The sequence below is a fragment of the Macaca thibetana genome, chromosome 9 (assembly GCF_024542745.1).
Source record: "Macaca thibetana thibetana isolate TM-01 chromosome 9, ASM2454274v1, whole genome shotgun sequence".
Taxonomy (NCBI): domain Eukaryota; kingdom Metazoa; phylum Chordata; class Mammalia; order Primates; family Cercopithecidae; genus Macaca; species Macaca thibetana.
In genome coordinates this window covers 62,725,022-62,751,988 of record NC_065586.1, presented here as the reverse complement: position 1 = coordinate 62,751,988, position 26,967 = coordinate 62,725,022, and the positions used below count along the sequence as shown (strand labels likewise).

The window sequence follows — 26,967 nt, the reverse complement described above, 5'->3', positions numbered from 1 at the left end:
CCTCCTGCCTTGGCCTCCCAGAGTGCTAGGATTACAGCTGTGAGCCATGGCGCCCACCCAAGCAGTAGTTCTTAACCAGGGACATTTGGTAATATCTGGAGCTATTTTTTGATTGTCACAGCTAGAGGGGATGGGGTGCTACTGGCATCTAGTTGGTAGAGGCCAGGGATTCTGCTAAACATCTTAAAATGCACAGAACAGCTCCCCCAACTGAGCTCATCCACGTCAAATTGTCCACAGTGGCCAGATTGAGACCCCCTGACCTATGGTATTAGTTCCAATTGTCACACACAGGAATTTTCAAAGCAAACCCTCTGGGCAGAGAATGATGTGCATCACAGAAGGAGGAGTGCTGGGAATCTTGGTGCGAGAGATATGTGATGTGAGCACCCTTCCTGCGAAGAGAGTTTTATGGTTCACACAGCACTTTTGCTTTCATGGACAGCATCTCACTCCACACATACACACACACACACACACACACTTTTTAGAGGTAGGGTCTTGCTTTGTCATCCAGGCTGGAGTGCAGTGGTGTGACCATGGCTCACTGTAGCCTCGACCTCCTGGACTCAAGTGATCCTCTTGCCTCAGCCTCCCAAGTAGCTACAGGCATGGCTGATTGTACCCAGCTAATTTTTAATTTAAAAATATAGATATATATAGACAGGGTCTCACTATGTTGCTTAGGATGGTTTTGAATTCCTGAGCTCAAACAGTCCTCCTGCCTCAGCCTCCCAAAGCGCTGGTATTATAGGCCTGAGCCATTGTGCCTGGCTGAAATAAGTTTTAAACTAATGGATGCTGTTGATCGAGCACATGCTGTGGGCCAGGCCTGGTTTCAAAGCCTTGACATCTGTTTTTCCCTCTATCCTCCTGCCTCGGCAAGCTGTTTCCTCCACACCCACAGATGAGCAGAGTCAAGCTCCAAGAGGTAAGACCATGCAGTGGTGAGAAGCAGCAGAGCTCAACCTTCCCAGGCCTCCACACTGCCTCTATTTACATACAGGCTGCCAGCCTGGGACGTCAAGGCTGCTGCGTTTCACAAATAGGTTGTGGGGGATAAATGCTGAGCACTGTGGGCTTGTGAAAGAGACTCTGTTGGGCTGGGTGGGTCCATCCCTGTGCACCCTGGAGCCACTCTGCACATGCAGCCTGGGCATGAGGTGGGCTGAGCAGCCGGATCTCTGGAGCACCACCCAGACCAGCCTGCAGGCTCCAGGGAGCTCCAGAGACAGCCACCCCTTTAAGAGGTGTGCCGATTAAAAGGCAGCTAAAAGTGCTCACTTGGAACCCACACCAGCCCTTTAAAATATAGGGCATGATCATGAGCTTAGCAGAGAGGGGAGATGGAACAGCTGAGCCTGCAGCAACTGAGAAAGAAGTCAGGAGACTCAGCGCTCTCCTTCCACTCCCCTGAGAGCAGCCTCATCCTCCAGACCTCATTAAACACCTCCCTAGTGACCTCGGAGGCAGGTCCGTGGCATAAAATCATGGGGAATCTGACCGTCATGGAGTCTTAGATTTGATGAAATATGGTACACATGTGAACTTGTCTGTGTGTGCACACCTGAGCATGGCATCTTGGTGAGGTCTTAGTGTCCCAACCCGAGGTAAACCAGACCCAGCTCTGCCTACTGTGAGGGTCAGCCCTGGAGGGCTGGGGAAGGCAGAGAGCTCAGACCACAGGTAGTAGTATATTGCTGTTAAACATCCACATACATGCACATGTGTACACACATACAACACAGGTACCCACACACATGCACATGTGTATACACATATAATATGGGTACCCACACACATGCATATACCTGTACCATGTTTAATCACCCACATGTGTAACACAGGTGTGTTTGTATAGATACATGCACCCATGTGTACCACACCAAATTAGATGTGTGCACACAGACAAATTCACATGTGTACCATATTTCATCAAATCTAAGACCACACTGATGGTCAGATACCCCATTATTTTATGTCCTTAAGAATGAAAAAGTGTTACCAATGAAATTCTGTTCATCTCTTAGCACTGTAGACTTATTAGAAGAGAGCTTCTTTTTTTTTTTTTTTTTTTTTTTTTGAGATGGAATCTTGCTCTGTCACCCAGGCTGGAGTGCAGTGGTGGGATCTCAGCTCACCACAACCTCTGCCTCCCAGGTTCAAGTGACTCTCCTGCCCTAGCCTCCTGAGGAGCTGGGATTATAGCTGCATGTCACCATGCCTGGCTAATTTTTCTATTTTTGGTAGAGACAGGGTTTCACCATGTTGGTCAGGGTGGTCTCAAACTCCTGACCTTGTGATCCGCCTGCCTCGGCTTTCCAAAGTGCTGGGATTACAGGTGTGAGCCACTGTACCCAGCTACAAGAGAGCTTTTAACCTCAGTTAGACTTAGGTCTTTATCATATGTTACTCTTTTTTTTTTTTTTTTTTTTTTTGAGACGGAGTCTTGCTCTGTCGCCTAGGCTGGAGTGCAGTGGCGCGATCTCGGCTCACTGCAAGCTCCACCTCCCAGTTTCACACCATTATCTTGCCTCAGCCTCCCAAGTAGCTGGGACTACAGGTGCCTGCCACCATGCCAGGCTAATTTTTTTTTTGTATTTGTAGAGAGATGGGGTTTCACCGTGTTAGCCAGGATGGTCTCAATCTCCTGACCTCGTGATCCACCTGCCTCGGCCTCTCAAAGTGCTGGGATTAAAGGCATCAGCCACCATGCCTGGCCTATCATATGTTACTCTTGTATACACACAGATAAGGCAACATGAACAGGTGAGGGGTTCCCCTAACTTCTTCACATTCAGAGCAGTGCCCTTGCAGGTCATGTTCCGGCATCATCTTCAGTGTATGACGTTTCCATGCAGCATTGTCCTGCCTGCCATGGAGAGCAGGGGTGGTGCCACCTGAGGGCTCCACCGGCATCCCTGGATTTTCACAGAACCTACGGACAGCATCCTGTGGATTTGATGCTGGAGCCATATCGATTTTACTGCAAGGTGTCGATGGGACGTTTTCAGACAACACCCAGGATTCACATTCCTGCCTCTGATGGTTTGTTACCTGAAATGATGAGGGCTGTGGTTGTGAAGCCACCAGGAATGACAGAGGCTCTTGCGTGCACTGGCAGTGACAGTCACACCTGGGCTGCCTCCTGGCCAACAGTGATTGTAAACGTGAAAAAGAGGAGCCTGTTGGACTCAATGGGATGCAGCATGTGTCTCGGGGACGCTGGGGGCTGGAGCACGTGGTCTGCAGAGTCACCTTGTGTCTTGTTAGAAGGGCCAGGGTTGCGCGCCCAAGGGCTGGTCCAGGGCCTGAGACTCCATGTTGCTGTCGTCTCCTGAGGACTGAGAAAGGACAGGAGGGGTCATTGTGGCCGTTCCTCTGTCTTCAAGCAATGGTGCTCACATCTGCCCAGGTTCAGAGGCAGTAAGTGATCAGGGAAGGCGCACGAGCAGGTGAGGTTTTCTGAGGCCTGGGCTTGTCTTCTGACCATGATTGCTGTCCTCGGGCAAGCTTCTGTGTACCTTTGGGCCTGCCTGTATCCCTGAAAACAGGGATAGCATACCCTTCTCCTCAGAGGTCCTTGGAGAAACGTCTGACACTGGGACTAGGGCGGGGAATATGCAAGATGACCCCGGAGCATCTCCTAGAGCCAGAAAGTAACGAAGTGTTAAAACATAAACCCCAAATCCCCAAACCATGGGGGTGTGTTTACGGGACACAGGAGCCAACTCAAAGAGCTCTCAACCACCAAAGCTAGGACAATTTGAGCCACAAAACAAATCACAGAGAATTATAGCCCAAGGTGTAAAATAGACAAAAGTCCATACTGATAACATAAATGATGGAATAAATAAACAAAGAAGGGACAAATCACCCATGCAGAGTAATTCCAGTTTATTCACGTCCGTCTTCAAGGAGGTGGATTTTAACTCCTCACTCCCTAGATGTGGCCCGCACATAGTGACTTTCTTTAAAAGAATTCAGTCTGGAAATCAGGGAGCAGAGGGTAACTCTCAGTGAAGAAACCTGACAAACACTCCGTCAGCCGGGTGATGAAGGCCAACAGCAACAGTGATGAGTCATGCTGATATCATGCATCCTTGGCATGGCCTGATGAGGATGCACCTTAGCCCTGTGGGCTTCCTCCCCTGTAGCCCCCATCTAACCATGAGAAAACCATCAGACATACCCTAATTGAAGGACACAAAATACCTGCTCAGTGCTTCTTAAGACTTAAAGTCATCAAAAACCAGAAGGCGGGAGAACCTGTCACAGAGAAGAAACAGAGCAGAGGGGCTAAGGAGACAGGAAGATTAAATGGAATGTGACACCCTGGATGGGACCAGGACATTTGGGGGAAACTAGAAAAATCTGAATAAAATGTAGACTTTAGTTAATAACAGTATGTCAATATTGGTTCATTAACAGTGACAAACATACCATAGTAATGGAAGATGTTAACATTTGGAATAAATTGGGTGTGGGGAGTTTCTGTACTATCTTTGCAACTTGTAGCTGAATCTAAAGTTATTTTAAAATAAAGTTTATTTTTAGAATAATAGGAATTCCAGGCCGTTCACCATGAGGATTCGGTAAAGTGATGTGGGGAGGCGCTTGTGGGCTGTGCCAGCCATTAGTGGCGATGAGACCACACCATTCCGCTTCTGTTTGAGCGCGGGTGGGCTTAATACCCCCAGGGTCTTTTTCAGCACTGGCCTCCACCTCTCCCTGTTTAAGACCTGCCTGAGCCTGGCCGCCAAGTGGTGGGTGGACCTTTTACAGCCTTCTTGAGTTGTAAACTCTCCTCATTCTCTCTCCTGGGCCAGACAAAGCCCACCCCAGCCACCCTGCCACAGAAACTGGTTCTGGACAGCAGCTGAATGTAGTGGCTAAGGAAGGGGGCCTGAGAGTCACAAAGATCTGAGTTCAACTCTTGGCATTCTCACTTCTAGCTGCGTGGCCTTGGGCAAGTTACTTACCCTCTCTGAACCTTGGATGTCTTGCCTATGAGACGGGAATAATTCCTCTCTCCATAAGGTGGTTGTGAGGTTGTATGCCAAGCCCTCGGCACAGTGCCTGGCACACAGTAGGTGCTTGGGGAGTAGAGGTGCCTCCCTCCCTCTGATCCCAGTACCCTCTACCATCTTCTCTTGTGCTGCTTTTTCTCCCCTTGGCCAGAGAGAGTCCTGACCTTTGCTTGTTTTTCTGGTACATACCCAGTGGTTATCTCAGGTCAATATGTGGTACTGAATCCTAATGCAGGGGTCCTGGCAGAGGTGACTTTGAACTTGGCGCAGAGGTGAGAAGCAGAGAAGCTGGACACACTCTCTGTTCTGCCCTGTGAGTGTGCCTCATAGCCATCCTGCCTCATGCCCAACCATGGGAAGCGATCTGTGATCTCCCCTGAGCTAGCTCCCTGGCCTCACCTCTGGCTTTGGGAGGCAGCCATGGAGGGCCAAGGCAGACAGGGCCAGGCCCTGGGTGCACAGCCAGGCTGGAGGCTGTCAGCGAGCCGCCTGTGCGTGTTCCAGAGCAGCTGGGGTCCTGGCTGTGGTGCTATGTGTCACATGGTCTCTGCAGTTCTACCAGACACGGCAGCCTTGTCCAGCCACCTCCTTGGCCCATGCAAAGCCTCAGGCAGCTTGAGCCAAATCAAAGATGCTGAGGTCCCTACTCAAGGGCTGGGGATGGCAGGGGTGTGTGCAGATGAGCATACCAGGGCCCCAGAGGACTGGAACAGGGGACTTGGAATGGAAGGGCTAACTCCACCTTTTTTTAATGGGGGAGAAAGGGAATAAAATAAAAGCAGTTTATTTTTATCATCCTTATTTAGTATAAGAAAAGACCCAACTGTTTCTCATTGCCGAGCTCCTTTTCTATCACAGCCTCAAAACTCTTCACTTCTCCTTGTGCTTTAGGCTTCCTTTTTGGGATCATTTTCCGTCTTCCCTGACATTCCTTTAGTGGGGTCTGTGTAACAGTGTTTGTTTATCTGATAATGTCTTCATTTCACCATGGTCCTTAAAAGATGGTTTTGTGAGTTCAGGATTCTAGATTGATGGTTTCTTTATCTTGGTGCTTAGATGGTGCTAATTCAGGTTTTCCATTTGGTAAGTGATCTCTATTTTCTTTGACAGAGGTGTACTTCGAGGGAAGTCCATAAGAGACTGAGATCACTGTCTGTCCCCAGGAAGGGAGCAGACATGCTCAGTGAAACTTCCAGCAGGAGACTGAAGGCCAGCAGAGGACGTGGGTGGGAAGGCTGAACAGGGCTCCTGCCCCAGGGAACTTTCCAATGATGAAAAGCTCCCCGCTACTGGGCACATGTAAGCGCTGGCTGGGAAGAAATTCCCTGTCAGATGGAGGGGGATGGCTTAGCCTGTTTGGGCTGCTGTAACGAAATATCCTAAGTGAGTAGCATAGAAACAATAGAAATTTATTTCTCACAGTTCTGAAGGCTGGGAAGTCCAAGATCAGGACACCAGCAGATTTGGTGACTGGTGAGAGCCCACCCACTTTCTGGTTCATAGATGGTGCCTTCTCACTGTGTCCTCACATGGTAGAAGGAGTGAGGGGGTCTCTCAGGGGCTTCTTTTATAAGGACACTAATCCCATTCAGGAGGGCTCTGCCTTTATGACTTAATTACCCCCTAATGCCCTGTCTTCTAATACCATTCCCTTGGGAGTTGGATGTCAACATATGAATTTTGGGGCAACACCAACATTCAGACCAAAGCAGTTGACTTTAGTTATCTTGGTTGCCAGTGACCCTGGAGTTCTCTTGGTGGCTTCACGTGGCTCTTGCCTTCCTCTCCCCTGCTGCAAGCCTCTGCCCCTCTCCTTTTAAGGGCCCACAGCCTTCTTGGTCCAGGGATCATTCCAGCTCCTCCACTGAGACTTCCCTGAGCCCTCCTGCCCAGACACTGTTTCCCTTTTCTCTAGATCCTGGAGCCGGGTGGTGGGGGTGGGGGGCTTGTGCTGCAGACCTCAGAACACCAGACACCTGAAGCCCTTGGTTTCAAGTTGCTTCTTAGTGGTATCTCCAGATGGGCTGTCCCTTTCTGTTTACATAGCATTTGCATCTAGGCCAGTTACCAGGGAGTGGGAGGTGGCATCAGGGGCCCTCACCCCACCTTCTGCCAGTGTTGGACAGTTGAGCTGTGATTCTATCTCCTGCTCAGAGAGGCAGCAGCCCCCTGCCCAGTCCCGCTGTAAGGACCTCTCAATGTCCTGAGCTGGAGATGGCAGCTATTGGAGCAAGGGTCATTGGAGGCTTTGATGAGTGGGTTTGGCCTGTTGAGTGAGGTACAGAAATGAGTAATATGGAAGGATTCTGGCAGCAATTCACATGGTCTGCCCTACAGGAGAGACACGTGGAGGAAGGCAGCAGCCCTGGGCATTTCCAGATGCCCAGAGGCCCAGCAGATGCCCCCGCTGAATGTCCCAGTGACTCCTTTCTTCTCCTGCTCCCGGGATAACCGATGGGTTTACATATGTATGCGTGGGGCACAGATGGGGCTGTGCAGAGCGTGCATTGCCTGTGATCCTGTCCTTAGTCTGCTTATAGTGCACTCAGGGAGGTCTGCGACACAGACCCACCCCAGCACAGAAGGAAGGCCGTGATCCAGTGTTGGAGGGGCTGGGAAGTAAGGATTACTTAAGGGTCACCCTACTGCAGATTCATGATCATCTCAGCAATCAGCAAAGACTCCTTAGTTTAGAATTCCACCAGGGAGCCTATGTGTGTGTGTGACTGATTGAGTGCCCCCCACTCCACCCTGAAGTCCCTCCTAGGATAAGTCTAGGGTGTGTGGATTGAGGAGGACATTGTCTCTATGCATGGGAGCACTTTACTCCCACTGGGGAGGGGAAGAGGTTGGGAAGGAAGCCCTGCTGCTCGCTGGACTATCGTCATTTCTTGTGATGGGCATTGGCATTGTTCCTTGTGGTGGGGTGTTGGCGGGGAGCTGCTTTCCCATAGCGGCTGCTGGTCTTTGGTCTTGCTACTCAATTGGATCCAGATATGGGTGCCAGGAAGGCCTGTGGCAGAAGCCTGACGCTGGCTGCTGTGAATTCCGTCCATTCATGAACTGGGGCAGCTGCCAGTTCTGGGCACTGCGGAAAGTGGCTTGGGACTGGGGATCGGTGATGCATGCAGCTTCTGCTGCCCACAGTTTGCCCACAAAGCGTACGTCTCCTGATCCCCTCCTGGCTCACCCCCTGCCGTGGGACTCTCACGCCTGTATGGTTGGAAGTGCTATTCCTCTTCTCCATTTGGTGGACAATGGTTGCTTTGTGGGTTGTAGGTTGATCACTTTGCTTGTGAACGGAAAGGAATTGATGGCTGAAGGGCATGGGGAGATGGAAGTAGTGAGAGCAAGACTATGCAAGGAGCTCTGGTCCAGCTCCTAGGAAGCCATATGGGCAGGAGGCAGAGGCTGGGTTCCACTTCTGCCGGCATCGCATCCCTGACTGCGCCGGCAGCATTGCATCCCTGACTGGGCTGGTGGCATCGCATCCCTGACGGCGGCAGTGGCATTTTTTTGTAGAGACAGGGTCTCGCTATGTTGTCCAGGCTGGTTTCAAAGTCTTGGCCTCAAGTGATCCTCCTACCTTGGCCTCCTAAAGCACTAGGATTACAGTCATGAGCCACTGCGCCTATGCCCAGTCGAGATTAAGCTTTTAAATGTATTGAATAATGTTCTATGAAACAAGCAACATAGAAACAGTATATTCAGTATGATTCCAATTTTGTAAAATAAGATGCATGCATGTACACACGTGGCAGGATACAGGTTAACTGTGGTTATTATATATCTGTCTAATAGTAGTGTTGGTGATTTCATTTTCTTCTTTTTTTGTAGTTTTCAACTTTTATTTCTAGTTAAGGTGTTTTGTATTCATAAACAAGGTTATTTAAAACAAAAAAGCTGGAGTATCCAATGGGACCACTCGGGTGAGCTCCCTGTCCTTGGGGGTGGACAAGCAGAGGCCGAGAGTCCACCTCACGGACACTGTTCAGGAGCTTCCTGGCGGAGGAGTGCGAAGGGCTGGAGTCTTTGATGAGCTGTGCAGGACACTGCCCCACAGTCCCGGGCCTGTGAGAGAAAGGAATTGTCTAGAGCAGTGCTCCTCAAACTTGCCTGTGCCTGCCAGTCAGCTGGGGATCTTGTTCAATTGCAGATCCTTATTCAGGAGGCCTGGGGTGGGGCTCAAGGCTCTGCATTTCTCACAAGCTCCCAGGTGCTGCTGCTGCTCCAAGGCCCTGGAGTATGTCTCCTGGAGGAGTGTCCACTGCTGCCTCCCCAGGGCCAGGGCACTGTAGGGCAGACATTATGCCAGTGGCAACTGGAAAGGTACACAGGGATATTAGGGCGAGTGGCCTGGGGTTCCCTGAGCCAGGTGACGTGTCTGGAAGAGGCTCTCCGGACGTGGAAAGATGAGTCTTGGTCAGAGTTGCTGAGTTTGAGACCAGGCCCTCTACACTGTGGCTTTGTGGAAAGAGCTCAGGGTTGGGATTACATGGTCTGGGATGTGAATCCCAGTTCTGCAGCTTGTTAGCAGCATGTCCTTGGGCCGGTCATTTTGCCCCCTCAGCCTGAGTTTCTTTATCTGTAAAGTAGGGATAGGTATCTTGCCTGATAAGGTCATGGTGGGGATACCGTATGTTAGGCACCTGCCCAAGTACCTGGCACGCAGTAGGCCTGTGATGAATGTTTCCTTCCCTTAAACTGTATTTTCTTCTTGCAGGTAGATGAGATTTACCACGATGAGTCGCTGGGGGTTCATATAAATATTGCCCTCGTCCGCTTGATCATGGTTGGCTACCGACAGGTAAACTACCTTGTCAGCAGAAGGGTTGTGGAGCCAGAGTGTTGGACCAGCGATAGTGTGGGCTGGAGGGACAAGCATCCAGGAAACTTTGTCTCCAGAATCAGAACCTGAGGCTATTAGAATTGTGGCTTCGGGGGTGGAGCTTTTGGAGGTGGTAAGCAGTGATTGATGGCTTCCTACAATCTGAGAAACTGGTAATTCCACACCTTTATCACCGGGAGATCCCTCTTCTTGGGGAAATTGGGGCTTACAGTGGGGTGGCCATCGAGACAAGTCATGTTCTAGTTGAGCCCTGGTGCCCTGTGCTCTGCAATCTTAGACCACCAGTCACTTATTATTAAATGGGTGTAGCAACCAAACTTTCCTGTAAGAGCTATTGTGAAGATTAAATAAAACAATGAACTCAAAGTATAGAGGAAATTCTCAGAACAGCAGCCGCCTTGCAGGTTAGTTGAGGGGATTGGAAATTGTGTGTGTGAAGTTCCCAGCAGAAATGCATCTCAGCATGGTTCTTGAACCATGGCACGTGAACGTCCCCGAAAGCAGGCAGGGCTGTGTGCCGGCAGCAGCTGAGTGGGGACAGCTGGTGATCTTGGGGTGGGTCCTGCAGTCCTCTGGGCCTTAGCATTCCCATCTGTAAGTGGGAGGAGAGAGGCCTACTGTGTCCAGGGCCCTGACCCTCCATGTGGCTGTTGGTGCTCTCCCGGCCCCTGCAGTCCCTGAGCCTGATCGAGCGCGGGAACCCCTCACGCAGCCTGGAGCAGGTGTGTCGCTGGGCACACTCCCAGCAGCGCCAGGACCCCGGCCACGCTGAGCACCATGACCACGTTGTCTTCCTCACCCGGCAGGACTTTGGGCCCTCAGGTATGCAAGGTACTGTATTTGCCATGGCCAGGTGTGTGCAGCTTGCGGGGCAGACAGAGGCTGGGCCTGGAGGCAGATGGGCTCTCCCTGGGGCCCACCACACGGAGATTTGAAGGGACAGGACCTGGACAGCCAGGGGTGAGCTTTGCAATGGTTTATCGGGGACCATGGGAAGTACAGAGGTCCCTACTCTGGTCCCCGATATTTTGGTGGAGGCTGCAGGCAGCTGTGAGTGGTCAGGCCCTGGGTCCTGTGCTTAATGTCCCAGAGCCTGGCTGCTGGAAGACCCTCCATAGGCTCCAAGATGCTTCTCCCCACACTGTGTCCTTCTGTCCTCATTGCAGACTGTGGGACACCTAGGATGGGCCTTGTGTAGGCTGCAGAACGGGAAGTCTGTGCTCTGCCTCCAGCTCCGTGCCTTGCTAGCCCAGTGGTCCAAGATCTCTTCATCTCCCTGGGTCCTCCCAATTGTGGAATGGGGAACATAATAATATTTGTCTCCCCCCATTCCAGGGCTGCTAAAGGCCCTGGGGGTGCATGACATGTGTGTGACAGAGTATTGACAACTGTAAGTACTCTGCAAACATGCAGCTTTGATACCCATATGAGGAAACTGAGCCATGGGGTGGTGAAGCGACTTGCCCATGTGGTTTAGCAGACACGAGGCAGATCTGAGACTCAGACTGGATCTCCAGTTTCCATGTTGAAGGCTTTCTATTTTTTTCTGCTTTAATGCTAGAAATTAGTTGGTCAGCCCTGCCTACCCAAAAGATTTCTTGTCTGAATGACTGAAGCCCCAAATGTGGTTTTTACACACCACACACACACACACACACACACACTTATAGACATCCACACACATGTACAGGCCCATGTACACACAGACACATGCACACATGCAAATAGACATAAGCCGGTGTGTACATGTACAGATATGCAAACACACGTACACACAGACACACAGAGACACTGCATACATGTAGAGACACAAAGACACATGTACACATATGCACAGGCACTCACATGGACACAGACGTGCACACACATGTATATACACACAGAGCATGTACTTATATCGCATGTAGAGCGAATCTCAGCTTTCCAGGACAACAGAGGCCCCAGAAACCTCCTTCCCACTCAGCCTCTTGTTATACTCCCCAAACCATGTCAAATAAAATAACATTTCAGCCCCTCTAACATGGAGAGGGGACTGCAGGCCTAGGCAGGGACATGCCCTTTGTCATCATCCCCACCTTGCAGGCCCCTAGGACACAGGCTTCATACATGGTAGTGCTTAGCCAGTGCTGGCCCCGCTGCACTGCCATGATTCCTGTGTGGCCTGCCTGCACCTTGGCCGGTGTCCTCCCCACCTCCGAAGAGTTGTCTCAGCTGTCCCTCACTGCCCTCCATCAGCCGTTCCTGGTCCCCCTCAACTCCTTCCAAACCATTCCCTTTCCCCTTCCTCCAGCTGCCTGCTGCAGCCTGTCTTGCTCCTTGAATTCTAGCCCTTCTGGCCCATGCCTCGTCCCTGCTAAACCACAGCTCTTTAGCTGTGGCAATGGGTGGGTAGAGGGTGTTGCAGGGTCAGGGGTAGGCTCGGATCTGAGTCCCCTGTTTTCCCCGTGGTACCTAACATAACGCTACCCCCTACTCCTGCATAGAAAGCGTTTCGAGCTTGTTTGCTGATTGACTGTGGGACTGGAGGGAGGCATTGTGGAAGTAGTTGTTTGCAGGCCTGGGTGTTCTCTGGTTTAGAGGGGCGCTGATAAACCCTGGGAAGCCGCAGGCTGAGAGGGAAGCCATCAAGCCCTAGGATGTGAGGGTGGCTTGGCCCAGGTTTGTTCGGCTGCAGGTGGGACTTTGTGAGCATCCTTCTTCCTCCAGGAACGTCCCCGCTCCAAGCACTGACCAGAGGGCTGGGCTGGGCACAGACCTCAGTGTGTCCTGCCTCACCTGCCCTCCACCTTGCTCTCCACCTTTTCTTTCTCTCTTCGGCAGGGTATGCACCCGTCACTGGCATGTGTCACCCCCTGAGGAGCTGTGCCCTCAACCATGAGGATGGCTTCTCCTCGGCCTTCGTGATAGCTCATGAGACCGGCCACGTGTAAGTGGAAGCAGCAGGGTGGGCGGGACTGGCAGCTGTGCCATGAGCTCCAGGGAGTTCTGTGACTGTGGGAGACTTTGCCCAGCTTGGCCTGGTCCTGTGTCCTGGGAGGTGTCAGAGGAGCTGGCCTGCCACTGAGGCATGGCCTCCTGCAGTTGCCAGTAGAGGGAGGCCCTACCCTGAGTTGGGAGGAGCCAAGGGGCGTGGGTAGCAATTTGGGCCTGCCTTGGGCCCAGCCTCCAAATCCCAGGGCCATAGGGGACCAGATGTGGCCCTGCCTTTGGGTGGGTCAGTGGCAGTGTCCCTATCACATGCAGAGGGCTGCTGTTTCTGGGTGGTCTTGATCTCTGGCTTCCTTCCATCATGTCCACATTTGAGGCCTTTCTAAGACTCCATCCAGCCCACCCTGATACTCAGCACTCACTGGAGTGCTGGCCTGAGCCCATTGTAAACAGGTGCACTTAGAGCTTAGGCGGTGGGCCAGGCAGAGGCTGGCTTGCCTGATCTTAGGGCTTTGGGTTTTGTTGAGATTGTGTTCATTCATTCAATATTTCTTGAGCACCTACCATGCACCAGGCCCCATTCTAGGAATGAGGCTGCAGTGGAGGCCAGGACAGAGAAGCCCTCAAGAGGCTACATGCTGGGTGGACACAAATGAGCTACTGTTCAGTAGGTCATGCCATATCACAATGGCAGAACCAGGGGACACCATCAGCCCCGTCAGATTTTATCCCAGCTTTGCTCCTCCAGGCAGGTGAGACCTCCTCTTCACACTTGCAACATGGGGCTGACACCAGGGGAACCTCTGAGCCCCTCCTTGTGGAGACACAAGGTCAAGCTTATAGGCCTGCATATCTACCTAGCAGTCAAAGCCAGATGCAGCCATCTGGGAATGTTTAAGAACTTAGAATTCTTGGGATTTGGCATTAATGACTAATTGTGAAGAGCAAACTTTTAAATGTAAACTGTTATTATAGTAGGTGCCTACCATGTGCAAAGCTCTGTGCCCAGCCTTGCAGCGTCTTAGAGAGGCTCAAGATGCAGGCACCTACAGGGGCTCAAGAAATGAGGTTGAGTTGAGTTGAATGAAACCTGGTCTTTGCACTCAAAGGCTCTCGGTGGGAAGCCAGCGAATGACTGTGAGTTTTTAATGGTGGGATAGATGGCTCCTGCTGTGGACGTGAGCCCACAGGTGAGACAGCTAGGACCAGTGGCCAGGTGGGGCTTGATCTGGCCTTGGAAGCTGTAAGAACATAGGTGGAACTCATGGAAGGGGTGGGTGTCTGGGAGTGGTGAACAGCAGGAGCGAAGGCTTGGAGGGCAGGATGAGCCCAATCCCAGTGGGAGCAGCCTTGGAGAGAGGGTTGGTCCTCCCCACTGCATGGTTGGGAAACTGAGGCCAGGAAGAGCAATCTGAGCTCAGGACAGGGTCTCCTGCTGCTGATCTGCCTGCCTGCCTGCCTGGGGCAGAGCCCCTGGGATGTATCAGGACTCCTCTGTCTTCCCCATTCCAGGCTCGGCATGGAGCATGATGGTCAGGGGAATGGCTGCGCAGATGAGACCAGCTTGGGCAGCGTCATGGCGCCCCTGGTGCAGGCTGCCTTCCACCGCTTCCATTGGTCCCGCTGCAGCAAGCTGGAGCTCAGCCGCTACCTCCCGTAGGTTATTCCTGCCCTCAGAGCTGGGATAGGGGAGCATGCGATCTGCCACTCTGAGCAGACATCACACAGCTGGCTGGTTTCCCTAAGTCTCCCCCGGCATGACTCTTCCATGACTCATCTCGCCTCTCTGCCAAACCTGGCCTAAAACATACCCCATTAGCATCGCAGGTGGGTTAGCCTGTTTCGGAATGTGTTCAGGTGACCACTTACATAGAATTCTTATTAAAAATGCAGACCCCCTGGCTCATGGAAGATGGTAAGTTAGATTCTGCTGGGGTTGGGTCTAGGAATCAGGATTTATCAAGCATTGCAGGTGATACTTATGCATGCTGAAGGTTATGAGCCACTGGGCTGAGGCTGGGGCTCTAAACCCAGTGGCTCCTAACGACCCCTTTGAGCCCACCTGGTTCCAGCCCGGGATCGACTGCCCGGGATCGACTTCTCAATGGATGAACAGTGCTACTGTGGCTTTCCCCCAGGCCCCAAGGAAATGGGCATGCTGAGGAGGGAGCTCCTCCTCTCCCCACTCCCATCCTTAGCCCCAGCAGCACACTCCCAATTCTGGTCTGGCTGGTCAGCTCCTGGGTCTTTAAGGATGTTCAGGTACAGAACAAGTGTTAGACTCAGGACCTCGAGGCCTGAGAATGGGAGACCAAGTGGATTTAGATGGGGGCAGGTGGAGGCAGAAATGTGGTCACTAGCCCCATGCAGGATCTGGCCAGGGCAGCTCACCCAGGGTCCATTCTGCACGGTAGGCTGGTTTTTCTCCTTTCAGTACAGAGTGAGTCCTCAAATTGTCCATGAATCAACTATTAGTCTTGGCCATAACATGTCCCTCTAAGGTGGGCAAAATGACCTCCTAATCCAGCTGCGAGCTGAGTATCTAATCCCAGTCTGGGTACCCTTGCCTTTGGCTGCAAATGGAGCCCTTCCAGACATCGTCACTGGTGGGAGTGAGGTCCTGAGTGAAGGGGCTGCTCAGGGCAGCCCATCCTCCCTGGAAGAGACAGCGCTGGGCACGGGATAGCGGGTGCAGATTCCTGCAGGCCTTGCTCATGAAAACCCCAGCCCCTGGGAAGGGAAAGCCTGGGACTTCCCGCTGTCAGCCTGGCTCACCTTCCTTGTTTCCACTGGCAGCTCCTATGACTGCCTCCTCGATGACCCCTTTGATCCTGCCTGGCCCCAGCCCCCAGAGCTGCCTGGGATCGACTACTCAATGGATGAGCAGTGCCGCTTTGACTTTGGCAGTGGATACCAGACCTGCTTGGCAGTAAGTAGCCGTCTGGCCTCTGCCAGGCAGTGGGGGCCAGGGCAGTGTCCTTCTGTGGCCCAGGCTGATCATTCATAAAGCACCTTCTGCCCAGCTGGCCAGTGGGCCTGGTGATGGGCCCACAGACACGGTGCCAGGCACCATGCAGGGATGCAGAGTGAACACCTGTGGGGGCAGGTGGGCGCAGTGGCTTGGGAATGCATTAGCCCTGGGAAAGATGGAAACAGCAGAGCAGAGAGGGTGGGCACCTGATGGGATCCTGGCTGGGCTCATTCCCTGCAAGGAAGCCCAGATTTCAGACAAGGTGTTGGGCTTCTGGCCTGGTGGAGCAGCAGGTCCCACACCCTCAGGCGATGTGCCAGGTCTTTCAGTCTAACTCCCCACCTGCTGCACCTGCACACCACCTCTCTCCAGAGCGTCCGTTCCACATCTCTGCTGCCTGTGCCTGAGGACATAGATACAAGGGAGCATAACTTTGTCCCTACCCTGCAGGATGGGGCAGGGGGAGAGCACTGAGCCTGAGATCAGCTAGAGTGCCCCAGGAGAGAACCCAACAGCTGCCACCCAGGGCCCAGGCTGAGCTGTCAGAGAATGGGCCATCTCAGGGGTAGGGGGCTTTCTGAAGGAGGCAGGCCTTGGGGACCCGAGTGTTTCATACTACCCATCTGGGGAATGCAGCCCTCTTTTCACCTCCTCGGAATGGGGAGCGCCCCCAACCATGTGTGGACAGCTTCCCCACTGTCTGGGACACGTGATGTGACAAAGCGCCTGAGTTGTGGGCAGAGGACCAGGATGTGGGATTTCAGGGCCCAAATGCTGTACTTATAGGATGCTTGTGTGGCTGGCAGGGGATGATAAGAGGGAATATTAAGGAAACTATGGCTTTTCTGGACAATCTGAAACATAAAGTCATCAACCTCTGGCACAGCTGGGTGTCCAAGTTACAGGGAGGTGGAGTCCCAGCCTCGTCGGAGTACTGGGGGGTCTGGGTTGAAAAGCAGCAGTTCCCTCAATTCTCCTCATGTGCACAGGGCTCAGGGCAGGGGCACTGTGAACCTAGACCTCCCCAGAGCCTCACACCCTCGTCCCAGCTCAGTGACAAATGGCCTCTGTAAAGCGGGGGAGGGAGGCCTTGGAGAGAGAACGGCGAGAGCATGGGCCATGGCTGGGCTCTTTCTCAGTGCCCTGGGGGAAGGAGAAGTCCCTGGAGGCTGCTGGCACTTGGGGTAGAGTTGAACCTGAAGCAGGTGAGGGGCTCTGGCTGCCTCCCCTGCAGTGCCATGGGTGCCTGCACCCATCACACCCTCTTTTCTCTCCATCACTGCCCTTTGCTCCTTGGACAACGAGCCAGTCCAGCCTGGTGACCCCATTCCCTTGCCATGCAGTTCAGGACCTTTGAGCCCTGCAAGCAGCTGTGGTGCAGCCACCCTGACAACCCGTACTTCTGCAAGACCAAGAAGGGGCCCCCGCTGGATGGGACGGAGTGTGCACCCGGCAAGGTACCTGTGGGGTGTGCAGCAGGAGTGGCCTTCCTGGGGTGCAGGGCATCCATCACTGGCATGGGGCAGATCCCAGGGGGAACCCTGACCCCTCCCTCCAAGTGCTTATATGAGTTGGGGGTGATGCTAAAGGACAGTAGTGAGCCCAGTGTGTGGGTACATACACGTGGCATCTTCCCATAAACTCATACCCTTTCTTCTCTCCCAGCCCACTGTCCTTTGCCTCTGTAATTGGCTGAGGGTAGCATGATCTCCTAGCCCATCTGACAGGAAGGCTTACTTCCATTTTACAAATGAGAAGAATGAGGTCCAGGCAGGTTAATTAAGGAACTTGTTGGGGTTCCACAGGGAGTGATTAGAAGAGAAGGGATGCAGGGAAGCCTCTGTGTGTCCTGCCTACTCACCCACCCCCATGCTGTCGCTGAGCATGAGACACACGTGTTCTCCCCACACCAACCTTCATGAGTGTCCTGTGTTTGCTCCCTCATGCATGTGTGGGTGCCAGGACTTCATTTGCCCGGGGGACCCCCTGGCTGGGTCTGAAACCCAGCTCTGCTCTGCTGCCGGCCCTGCTGTTGATCACTGTGGTGACCTTGGGCCATTCATTGAAGTTTTCTGACTCGCCAACACCTGACAACCTCAGAGTTGTTCTGAGGTTACTGACTCATGTCAAGGCAAGTGAGGGAGGGGGGAATAAGCCAAGTACAGGAGAGGTGGTTCCCCATCATCAGCAGGAGCCCAGCCCTGGGGCCACCCCACCATCCTGCCCCCTGCCTCCTGCCCTAGCCAGGCTCCCCCTATTCACACCTGTCCTGCTGAGCGGCTCTGGGGCTTGTCTTATCACAGGTGGATGGAGCTTCCACTGGCCTGGCGGGTCCTTGAGGGGTTATAGCTGTTCCAGGTCTTTCCACTTCTCAAGTTTTCCCAGGTGTTTTCAAAGTTCCAGACCCTCCCCAGCTACAGTTTCACAGGACAGTTCATCAGTGGTTCTCAGTCTGGGCTGCATATTGGAATCATCCTGGGAGCTATAAAACCCCTCCCATAGAACAAAGAGTAACTGCAGATGGGCACAGAGGATATTTTTGGAGTGATAAGAATATTCTCAAATTGGATTGTGGTGACGACCGGGCAACTTTGTGAATTTATGAAAGGTCATTGCATTGCACACTTGAAATGAGTGAATTCTATAGTATGTAAATTACACCTCATTATAGTGCCTCCAAAAGTTCCTACCCCTAGTGATTCTGACTCAGTTGGTCTGGGGTGAAGATCAGGCATCTGAAGTTGTAAAATCTCCCCCAGGTGATTCCAAGGTTGAGAACCACTGAGTTCATCTCTCGGGAGACGAACTTTGCCCAGAGAGCTTTGTGCGCATTTTTTTCGTGCTACCCTACAGGAAAAGGGAAGGGAGTTGCCTCTAGTTGGGCCCTCCTCTATTTCCTGGCCCTGTGCTAAGGCCTATAGAGATATTAGAACAGTCCCACTTAACAGGTGGGTAAACTGAGGCTCAGCAAGCTAAAGTAGCCACACATAGCTAGTATTGCTGAGCTGGGATACAAACCCAGGAATCCTTCACGCATACCCTCCTTCCACTGCATGCACAGACCTCCCCACATGGCTGGCCTGCCTCCCAGAAGCACATCTTGTGATCCCTGGAAGGTAATTTTGAGATACAGAGCCAAGATCAACTCTAGCTAGTGTGGGAAGATCGTGTTATCTCTCTCCTATCAGCCTTTTATTACTCCCGGGAGTGCAAATAATTGCACATTTATTATTGTTCATCATAAGATCTGCCATTTCTGGAGGGCTTTGTATACCGGGTATGACCTCATCAGATGCTATGAGCAGGTACAGTTACCCACGTTGTCCTGTTGAGGAACAGGCTCAGAAAGGCAAGCCCTTTGTCTAAGGCTGCTCAGCTCATGCTAGGGTGGGATTCTGCCTAAACCCAGGCTCATGCTCTTGCTATCCCTTTTTCTGGCTCCCTGGGTGGGCTCAGCAGCAGCAGCAGCCCAGGGTGATCTCATGCGCTCTGCTCTGCCCCAGTGGTGCTTCAAAGGTCACTGCATCTGGAAGTCACCGGAGCAGACATACGGCCAGGATGGAGGCTGGAGCTCCTGGACCAAGTTTGGGTCATGTTCGCGGTCATGTGGGGGCGGGGTGCGATCCCGCAGCCGGAGCTGCAACAACCCTCCGTGAGTGTGCTTGGCAAGGGTGGGGAGGGCAGGGGCTTGAAGGGGAAGGCACTGGGGAGACAGTGCAGGAGAGAAGGGCCCCTGTGGGTGGTTGTGTATGCTAGTGCGTGAGGACACAAAATTGCTGGTAGAGGCAGATCACTCCTACCTGCATCCACTAAGGACTCTCAGGTCTGCCTTCTGTGCGTTTGTCTGAACCAGTGGTTCTCAAGCTCATGTGCAGAAGATTCCCCAGAGTCTGGGTGGCCCTACTTCTTCATGTATGTAACAAGTCCTCTGATGACCCCGATCCTCTGGCTAAACTTTGAGAAACACTGATCTAAGCTCTTTGTTGGAAGAATCAATTCTCTAACTTTGTTTTCTACCACATGGAGAAAATCATCCTTTAATTTTTCTTAACTTACCTCTTTCTAACATCAAAGGTCCTTCCTCTCCTCCCCACTCCTGAGTTTTAGCATTCTGGGGGAGATGTCCATTCTCCCTTCTCATCCCCTCTATGGGGATCTTCTCCCCTACACCATGGTTCTGGGACATCTGAGCCCTAGTTCTCCATCTCCATCTCCAAGCTGAAGCAGCCTTTTTAGAACAGCACCACGAGAGATGGGGACTGGCCAAGGCTGGCTGCATGGGTCGGTTGGCTCTTGGAATGCAGGGATTCCAAACCCCCACAACGACAAGGCTTGGCCTGACCCCTCACAGCACTGAGAGGTATGATGAAGACTGTGGAATCGCAGCATTGTAGGGTCACAGTGGCTCTGGTGTCCTCAGGAGTGGTCATTCATACTCTGTTATTTATCTCTAGGGATGGGAAACTCACTGCCTATTGAAGCAGCCGTTTCTTTGTTTTAGATAATATAGCCATATAGTTAATATAGACGGCCGTATTGACCTTCTACACACATGAACCAAAATGGACTGCCTTGTAACTTTCCTCTTTCGGAAATACAAAGACTGTGGTTATAGTAAATCACCTTGCAGGCATGACCGACAATTATCCCTCAGTATAATTGGTATCAAAGCTACCATTTATTGAGCTCCTCTGTAATAACTATTTTTATTTTATGAGGCTTAAATGAAATAATATGTGTGCTCTCAGCATCATGCTCACACAATTAAATGCTTAATAGAAGACAGCTGCTGTTATAATAATCATTATTATAGTATGTCAAGCATTTTGTGCTAGGTGGGATGCTAAGCACTTAGGTACAAAAATCTGTGCAGTTCTCCCACATGTCTATGAGTAGGGTACTGTTAACCCCAGCACTTGGACACTTTGTATCAAGTCTTACCCAATCCTCTTGACTTAATGGAGAAGAGAGCATAGATGATTATAAAATACCTTTTCTTACTATTCTTCACAGACACACCAGGAGGTATGTAAAATAAGAGGGATTATTATTTTCCCCCTGTTTTCAAGGGGAAATTAAGCCACAGCAAGGCTAAGTGGCCTGGCCAAGGTTGCACGGTCAGGACTTGGAAGCCAGCACGTCTGATTCCAAATCCAAGTTTCTTTTACCACTCCTTAGTTTATGATGATGTTAAGTGGAAGTGGATGCAAATGGGAGTGGCCGAGTTGTTTATGGGGGCCTGCTCTATGCCAGGGCCTGCAAAACAGTTGAAGGCACCCACAAAGGCGAATAAGATGGATTTCTCTTCCAGCCCAGCTGGAGAGGGTTAGTCAGTCCCTGTGTCAGTCTGTACGTCTGTCCATCACACCCACCGTGGAATAGGTGGTGTATGTCGGAAGGGTAAAGCAGGGAGGAAGAGGGACCTGGAAGGCTGAGTTCCGTAGCCCCCACCCTGGGAGCCATTCTCTGGTTTATGTCAGTGGAGGGACCTTGTCATGCTATTGTGAATGGCTGAGCTGCTCTTGGTGGCCATATGGGAAGCCTGGCCCTCCCCAGCCTTCCCAGCCAGCAAGGTCACCCATTTCTCTGTGCCTGTCCCAGCCCAGCCTATGGAGGCCGCCCGTGCTTAGGGCCCATGTTCGAGTACCAGGTCTGCAACAGCGAGGAGTGCCCTGGGCCCTACGAGGACTTCCGGGCGCAGCAGTGTGCCAAGCGCAATTCCTACTACGTGCACCAGAACACCAAGCACAGCTGGGTGCCCTATGAGCCTGACGACGGTAAGCGGGCCCCACCCCCCTCCCACCCCATGTCCTTGGGCATCTGCGGGGGCTGTGTGTGCCCAGGCAGGGCCTCCCACCCCCGCACCCACCAGTGAAGGTGGAGGGACAGTGGGGGTACCAAAAGGGAGACTGCAGTCAGCAGGCTCGCCATATACCCTTGTGTAGGCCTGTTCTTGGCATACTTCTGGGGTCATCATCCCCATCAAGGCCATCCCTGATTTGTGTACTTATGATGACAGTTTTCTGGCAGATGCAAGGAAAGCGTCTTGAGGAAGGGACACTTCACACACAGGTGTTGCCATGGCCGGTAGCAGTGTTGGCTGTTAGGGTTGCCTGCCTTTCGTCTTTTGTCCTTATCTGCAGGGAGAAGAATCACACAGGTGCAGGCACCCTTCCCGTTGCATGACCAGTGTCCTGAGGAGCTCAGTCCTATTACATGCTGTGTTTTTAGGTTTTACTGACTGGGCTGTGGTTTCTGCAGAGTCAGTGAGATGATTTTGGAAGGCAGGCAGTTGGATCTGGTGGGATCTTCATACTGACTCTCTAGGCTGCCCTGGGACATACACAGGACTTCTGGACTCATGTAAAGAGTCTGAATTTGGGGACCATAGTGGTGCCAGTTCCCGTCTGTTTTTGAGTGTTTCCGGTGATGGTTCCATAGCGGCAGAGCATCCAGGGAAGCGTTGGGATTTGTGGCAAGTCAGAGCCTCGGCTGGAAGGGCCCTCAGTGATCCTCTGATTCCAGCTTTCCCCTGCTAGCCTCTCTGTGGGTCCCGCATGGACAGATGCTCATTCTCCATCACACAACCCTTGACCCAGACAGCTCCCATCAGGACGGGCGTCCCTCCCCGGAGCCTGGGCTCCACCCCGGAACCTTCAGCTCTGCAGCTCTGTCTAGAATGACAGACTCTTCAGGTTGGAAGGGACCCCAGAGGCCTGTCGTTGCCAGATTCTTTCAGAGCATCCCTGCAGGGGGTGTCTTCTCTCTGCTTGGATTCCTCCCACTCTGGGGAGCTCCCCACTCCCTTGGCACTATTGGCTGGCTTCTGTTGCTGCCCAGAGAGCTTCCTGCCTGGGTCAGGATCCTGCCTGTGCTGGATTGGAGCCCCCTGAGACCCGGGTCCCTCCAGGAATCTGGTTCCTGTGCATGAAATCCAAGGTGGTCTTGGAGGCTGTGGCTCCAGACTTGAGCCCTTCCTGCTGGAGACAAGGAGTCACCAGCTGTCCTGGGAGCCCAGGGACCAGAGCAGAGCCCAGCAGGTTCCTTAGTAATTGGCTGAGGGAAGTTTGGTTTGAAAGCCTTCCAGATCTGTTCAGAAACCAAACCAGCAACCACAACATTGGGGAGAGGAGGGACTGGGAGGCTTGTGGGGCAGCTGGACTTCGGGTTTTTCCCAGGACTGTTAGACGAATTCCAGGAAGTTAGCTAAGCCTCCAACCTCCTTTTTTCTAAGAAGTACAGTAAGTGTTTATATGTTCTCTGGAACCTCCTTTTTAGGACATCTATAACCCACATAAAGAAGGAAACATTTAATTGTTAGGACCAGAAAGGACTCTCTTTCTCCCTGACTGTTGCTCCATTTTGCAAACCCAGATACAGACCCCTTTTCTGCCTTACTTTCATGCAGTCTTCTAATGTTTACAAACATGTTAAGACACATGTCATACATGTGCACAGTGAAGTTTTTTAAGGGTCAGAGCAGGACTCAAGCCAGACTGCTTGGGTTACAATCCAGGCTGAACCACTTACCATGTGGCTGTGTGGACTTGAGCAAGTTCCTTAACCTCTCTGGTCCTCAGTTTCCTCCTCTGTAATGCTAGCACCTACCTCATTGAGGTATTGAGAGGGTTAAATGAGTTAATTCATGAAAAGCCATTAAAGCTGTATTTTAAGGGCATATGAAGGTTTTAGAAATATCTAGTACATAGTAAGCATTCACTAAGTGTTGGCTTATTATTACTTTATCACTCGATTTTTCTCAATAAGCTGATGTGACATTTTACTGATTAGGGATAATAAAAATAGGGAACAAAGGCTGGGAGAGGTCGGAGCATTTACCCAAGGTCACATGGCTGATAAGTGACACAGCAGGGATTTTCAGCCCCAGCACCACACTCAGTGCTCCCCCAACTGCCCAGAGCTGGCCCCGGAGCTTTCTGGCTGGACCACGCACTGATCTGTCCTGGGCCACTTTCTCTGAGCCCAGCTGGGGACTCAGCACAGTCCCTCTGCCTACAGATACGCAGAAGTGTGAGCTGATCTGCCAGTCGGCGGACACGGGGGACGTGGTGTTCATGAACCAGGTGGTTCATGATGGGACACGCTGCAGCTACCGGGACCCATACAGCGTCTGTGCGCGTGGCGAGTGTGTGGTGGGTGCACCCCGGGCCACCCCGACTACCGGCAGAGGGGGACTGGAGGGCTGCACTGCAACTCCTCCTGCCTGGGAAGATGAGCATTGCCTCACTGGCCCACTCGCAACACCCTGTTGGTCCTCAGCGTAGCCCTGGGGAGCTGGAAGGGGTTAATTATTGCTCAGCCCCATTGGAGGGGAGAGGAGATGGCAAGAATCCTCATCATGCCGGGTTTAGACCTCACCCAGGTCCCACGGTGAATTTGTGCCAGAATCCTGTCCAGGGACACCTCTCAGGCCAGAGGTCTTCTCCTGACCAGGGCCTGGGGATGGGAATGGGAGCCCCAGGGTGGCGGTGGGGGCAGGGGAGCCTCCTCCCACTGACCTCACCTCTGGCCTCAGCCTGTCGGCTGTGACAAGGAGGTGGGGTCCATGAAGGCGGATGACAAGTGTGGAGTCTGCGGGGGTGACAACTCCCACTGCAGGACTGTGAAGGGGACGCTGGGAAAGGCCTCTAAGCAGGCAGGTGAGTCGGGCTGGGGCTGGGGGGATGATGAGGGCTGACTGGAGTTCTTGCCGTCCCTTGGGGGGCCCTCCCTCCTTGAACTGTGCCACAGTCTGGGGTGGGGAGAAGGGGCCCTGGGGCCCATCTCTAGGCCTTCCTGGGCTGCCCAGGCTGGTGAGCCAGGTGCTGCAGCCAATCACCTCATCTTCCAGGCAAGCTCCTCCCTGAGTCTGGGGCCCAGGAGCTCCAAGAGGCATTTTCCCGCTAGGCAATGTTTTGTCATGGGAGCTTGGCCATCCCTTGGACCCTGGGGTTACTGGTGGGAGGGAGAGGTCAGACAGGTCTAAAGGGGTAGCCAAGACTGGACTGATAATTTTCTTTTCCTCTCTTTCTCATTTTTTTTTTTTTTTTTTTGAGACGGAATCTCGCTCTGTCGCCCAGGCTGGAGTGCAGTGGCCGGATCTCAGCTCACTGCAAGCTCCGCCTGCCGGGTTTACGCCATTCTCCTGCCTCAGCCTTCCCGAGTAGCTGGGACTACATTAGCTGGGACTACAAGCGCCCGCCACCGCGCCCGGCTAGTTTTTTGTATTTTTTAGTAGAGACGGGGTTTCACCGTGTTCGCCAGGATGGTCTCGATCTCCTGACCTCGTGATCCGCCCATCTCGGCCTCCCAAAGTGCTGGGATTACAGGCTTGAGCCACCGCACCTGGCCTCTTTCTTATTTTTTTAAACCTGCGGCACTTGCTGCTTTGAATTCCTGGTATCTTTGAGTCCCTTGACTTTCCTCTCTACCTCCAATCTGACCAAACTTGCTGTGGAAAAGAACCCAATATCAGTCATTCACACTTTAGTGTAAAGGGGGCCTATTTTCCCTTGGGAGATGTTACACTTTGTCTCACCTTTGATTGTTGGGGACAAGATTGGTGGCTCTGAGAAAGTCCAGGCCTTGGGTCGGGAGGGCCATGGGGGCTCAGGACAGTCATGTGGGGTCCTCACGGCCTTTATCATTAAATTCCATCAGTAGCAAGTAGTTTAAGGTCTGAGAAGAAATGGGGAGAGAGAGTCAGAGGAGCAAAAAGGGAGGGGGGAAGGGCAGAAGTGAGAGGTAGAGGAAGAGGGTCAGGAAAGAGGGAAGTAATAGCCGCTCTCACACACACAGAGGCCCTTAGAGTTTACAGGACACATCTCATTAGATCCTCCCAGCACCCTTATGGAGAAGGTCTCATCCTCAGTTTACAAATGAGGATACAGAGGTTCAGAGAGGTTCTGTGATCAAATGAGATGTTCCTGGGTGCCCAGCAGGGGAGTGGGGGATGCTGGGCAGTGGGACCACCAGCTTAGAATGCTCACGACTTCTGGATCCCCTTGTGTGGCAGGAGCTCTCAAGCTGGTGCAGATCCCGGCAGGTGCCAGACACATCCAGATTGAGGCACTGGAGAAGTCCCCTCACCGCATTGGTGAGTGCCGGGGTGCTGGGAAGGGACAGCGGGGCCCCAGGCCCTGCCCTCTGATTTGGGGGAGCTGGGAGAGCAGAGGGCAAGATTCTAGTACAAGTGGAATTGTAGTAACTGGAATAATGGGCAGAGATCCCCTTTTCATTTTATTTTAAATTTTTGCTGCATGGGTAACCCATTCCATGGTTTACATTTCAGAAGGTCTAAAAGGGGACCTAGTAAAGAGTCCCCTTCCTACCCCTGTACCCCGGGGGCAGTTTTCTTCCCCAAGGGCAACTACTGTTAATAATTTCTTGCGCATATAGATGGCTGTTAAAGGAAAACCATTTTCTTTTTTTTTTTTTGAGATGGAGTCTTGCTCTGTCGTCTAGGCTGGAGTGCAGTGGCGCAATCTCGGCTCACTGCAAACTCTGCCTCCCGGGTTCAAGTGATTCTCCTGCCTCAGCCTCCCAAGTAGCTGGAATTACTGGTGCCCACCACCATGCCTGGCTAATTTTTGTATTTTTTTTTTTTTTTTTTGAGACAGAGTCTCGCTGTGTCGCCCAGGCTGGAGTGCAGTGGCCGGATCTCAGCTCACTGCAAGCTCTGCCTCCCGGGGTTTTTACGCCATTCTCCTGCCTCAGCCTCCCGAGTAGCCGGGACTACAGGCGCCCGCCACCTCGCCTGGCTAGTGTTTTGTATTTTTTAGTAGAGACGGGGTTTCACCGTGTTAGCCAGGATGGTCTCGAACTCCTGACCTCGTGATCCGCCCGTCTCGGCCTCCCAAAGTGCTGGGATTACAGGCTTGAGCCACCGCGCCCGGCCTAATTTTTGTATTTTTTAGTAGAGACGGGGTTTCACCATCTTGGCCAGCCTGGTCTCGAACTCCTGACCTCATGGTCCGCCCACCTTGGCCTCCCAAAGTGCTGGGATTACAGGCATGAGCCACTGCACCTGGCTCAAGGAAAACCATTTTCACAGAGTACATCAGTCAACTTTTGCTGCCTAACACTCCACTCCAAAACTTAGTGACTTCAAACAAGAATTGCTTCTTAGCTTGCAGTCCTGTGAGGCATCAGTTTGGGCTGGGCTCTGTGAGGTGGTTCTTCTACCTGTC

General features: G+C 52.5%; 1 protein-coding gene across 2 annotated transcripts in view; it reads left to right on the top strand.

Moving 5' to 3' along the window:
* Positions 1-26,967, top strand: part of ADAMTS14 (ADAM metallopeptidase with thrombospondin type 1 motif 14) — an 88,532-nt gene that overhangs the window by 44,915 nt on the left and 16,650 nt on the right. Inside the window, exons 5-15 of one of the 2 annotated variants that reach the window (XM_050803596.1) lie at positions 9,754-9,837; positions 10,554-10,701; positions 12,700-12,805; positions 14,320-14,463; positions 15,604-15,736; positions 17,122-17,235; positions 19,282-19,430; positions 21,380-21,555; positions 23,798-23,931; positions 24,315-24,438; positions 25,794-25,874. In XM_050803596.1, coding sequence (XP_050659553.1) covers positions 9,754-9,837; positions 10,554-10,701; positions 12,700-12,805; positions 14,320-14,463; positions 15,604-15,736; positions 17,122-17,235; positions 19,282-19,430; positions 21,380-21,555; positions 23,798-23,931; positions 24,315-24,438; positions 25,794-25,874 — 1,393 coding nt within the window. Of the gene's footprint in view, positions 1-9,753; positions 9,838-10,553; positions 10,711-12,699; positions 12,806-14,319; positions 14,464-15,603; positions 15,737-17,121; positions 17,236-19,281; positions 19,431-21,379; positions 21,556-23,797; positions 23,932-24,314; positions 24,439-25,793; positions 25,875-26,967 lie in introns of both variants that reach the window. The other variant, XM_050803595.1, reaches the window with a different exon arrangement.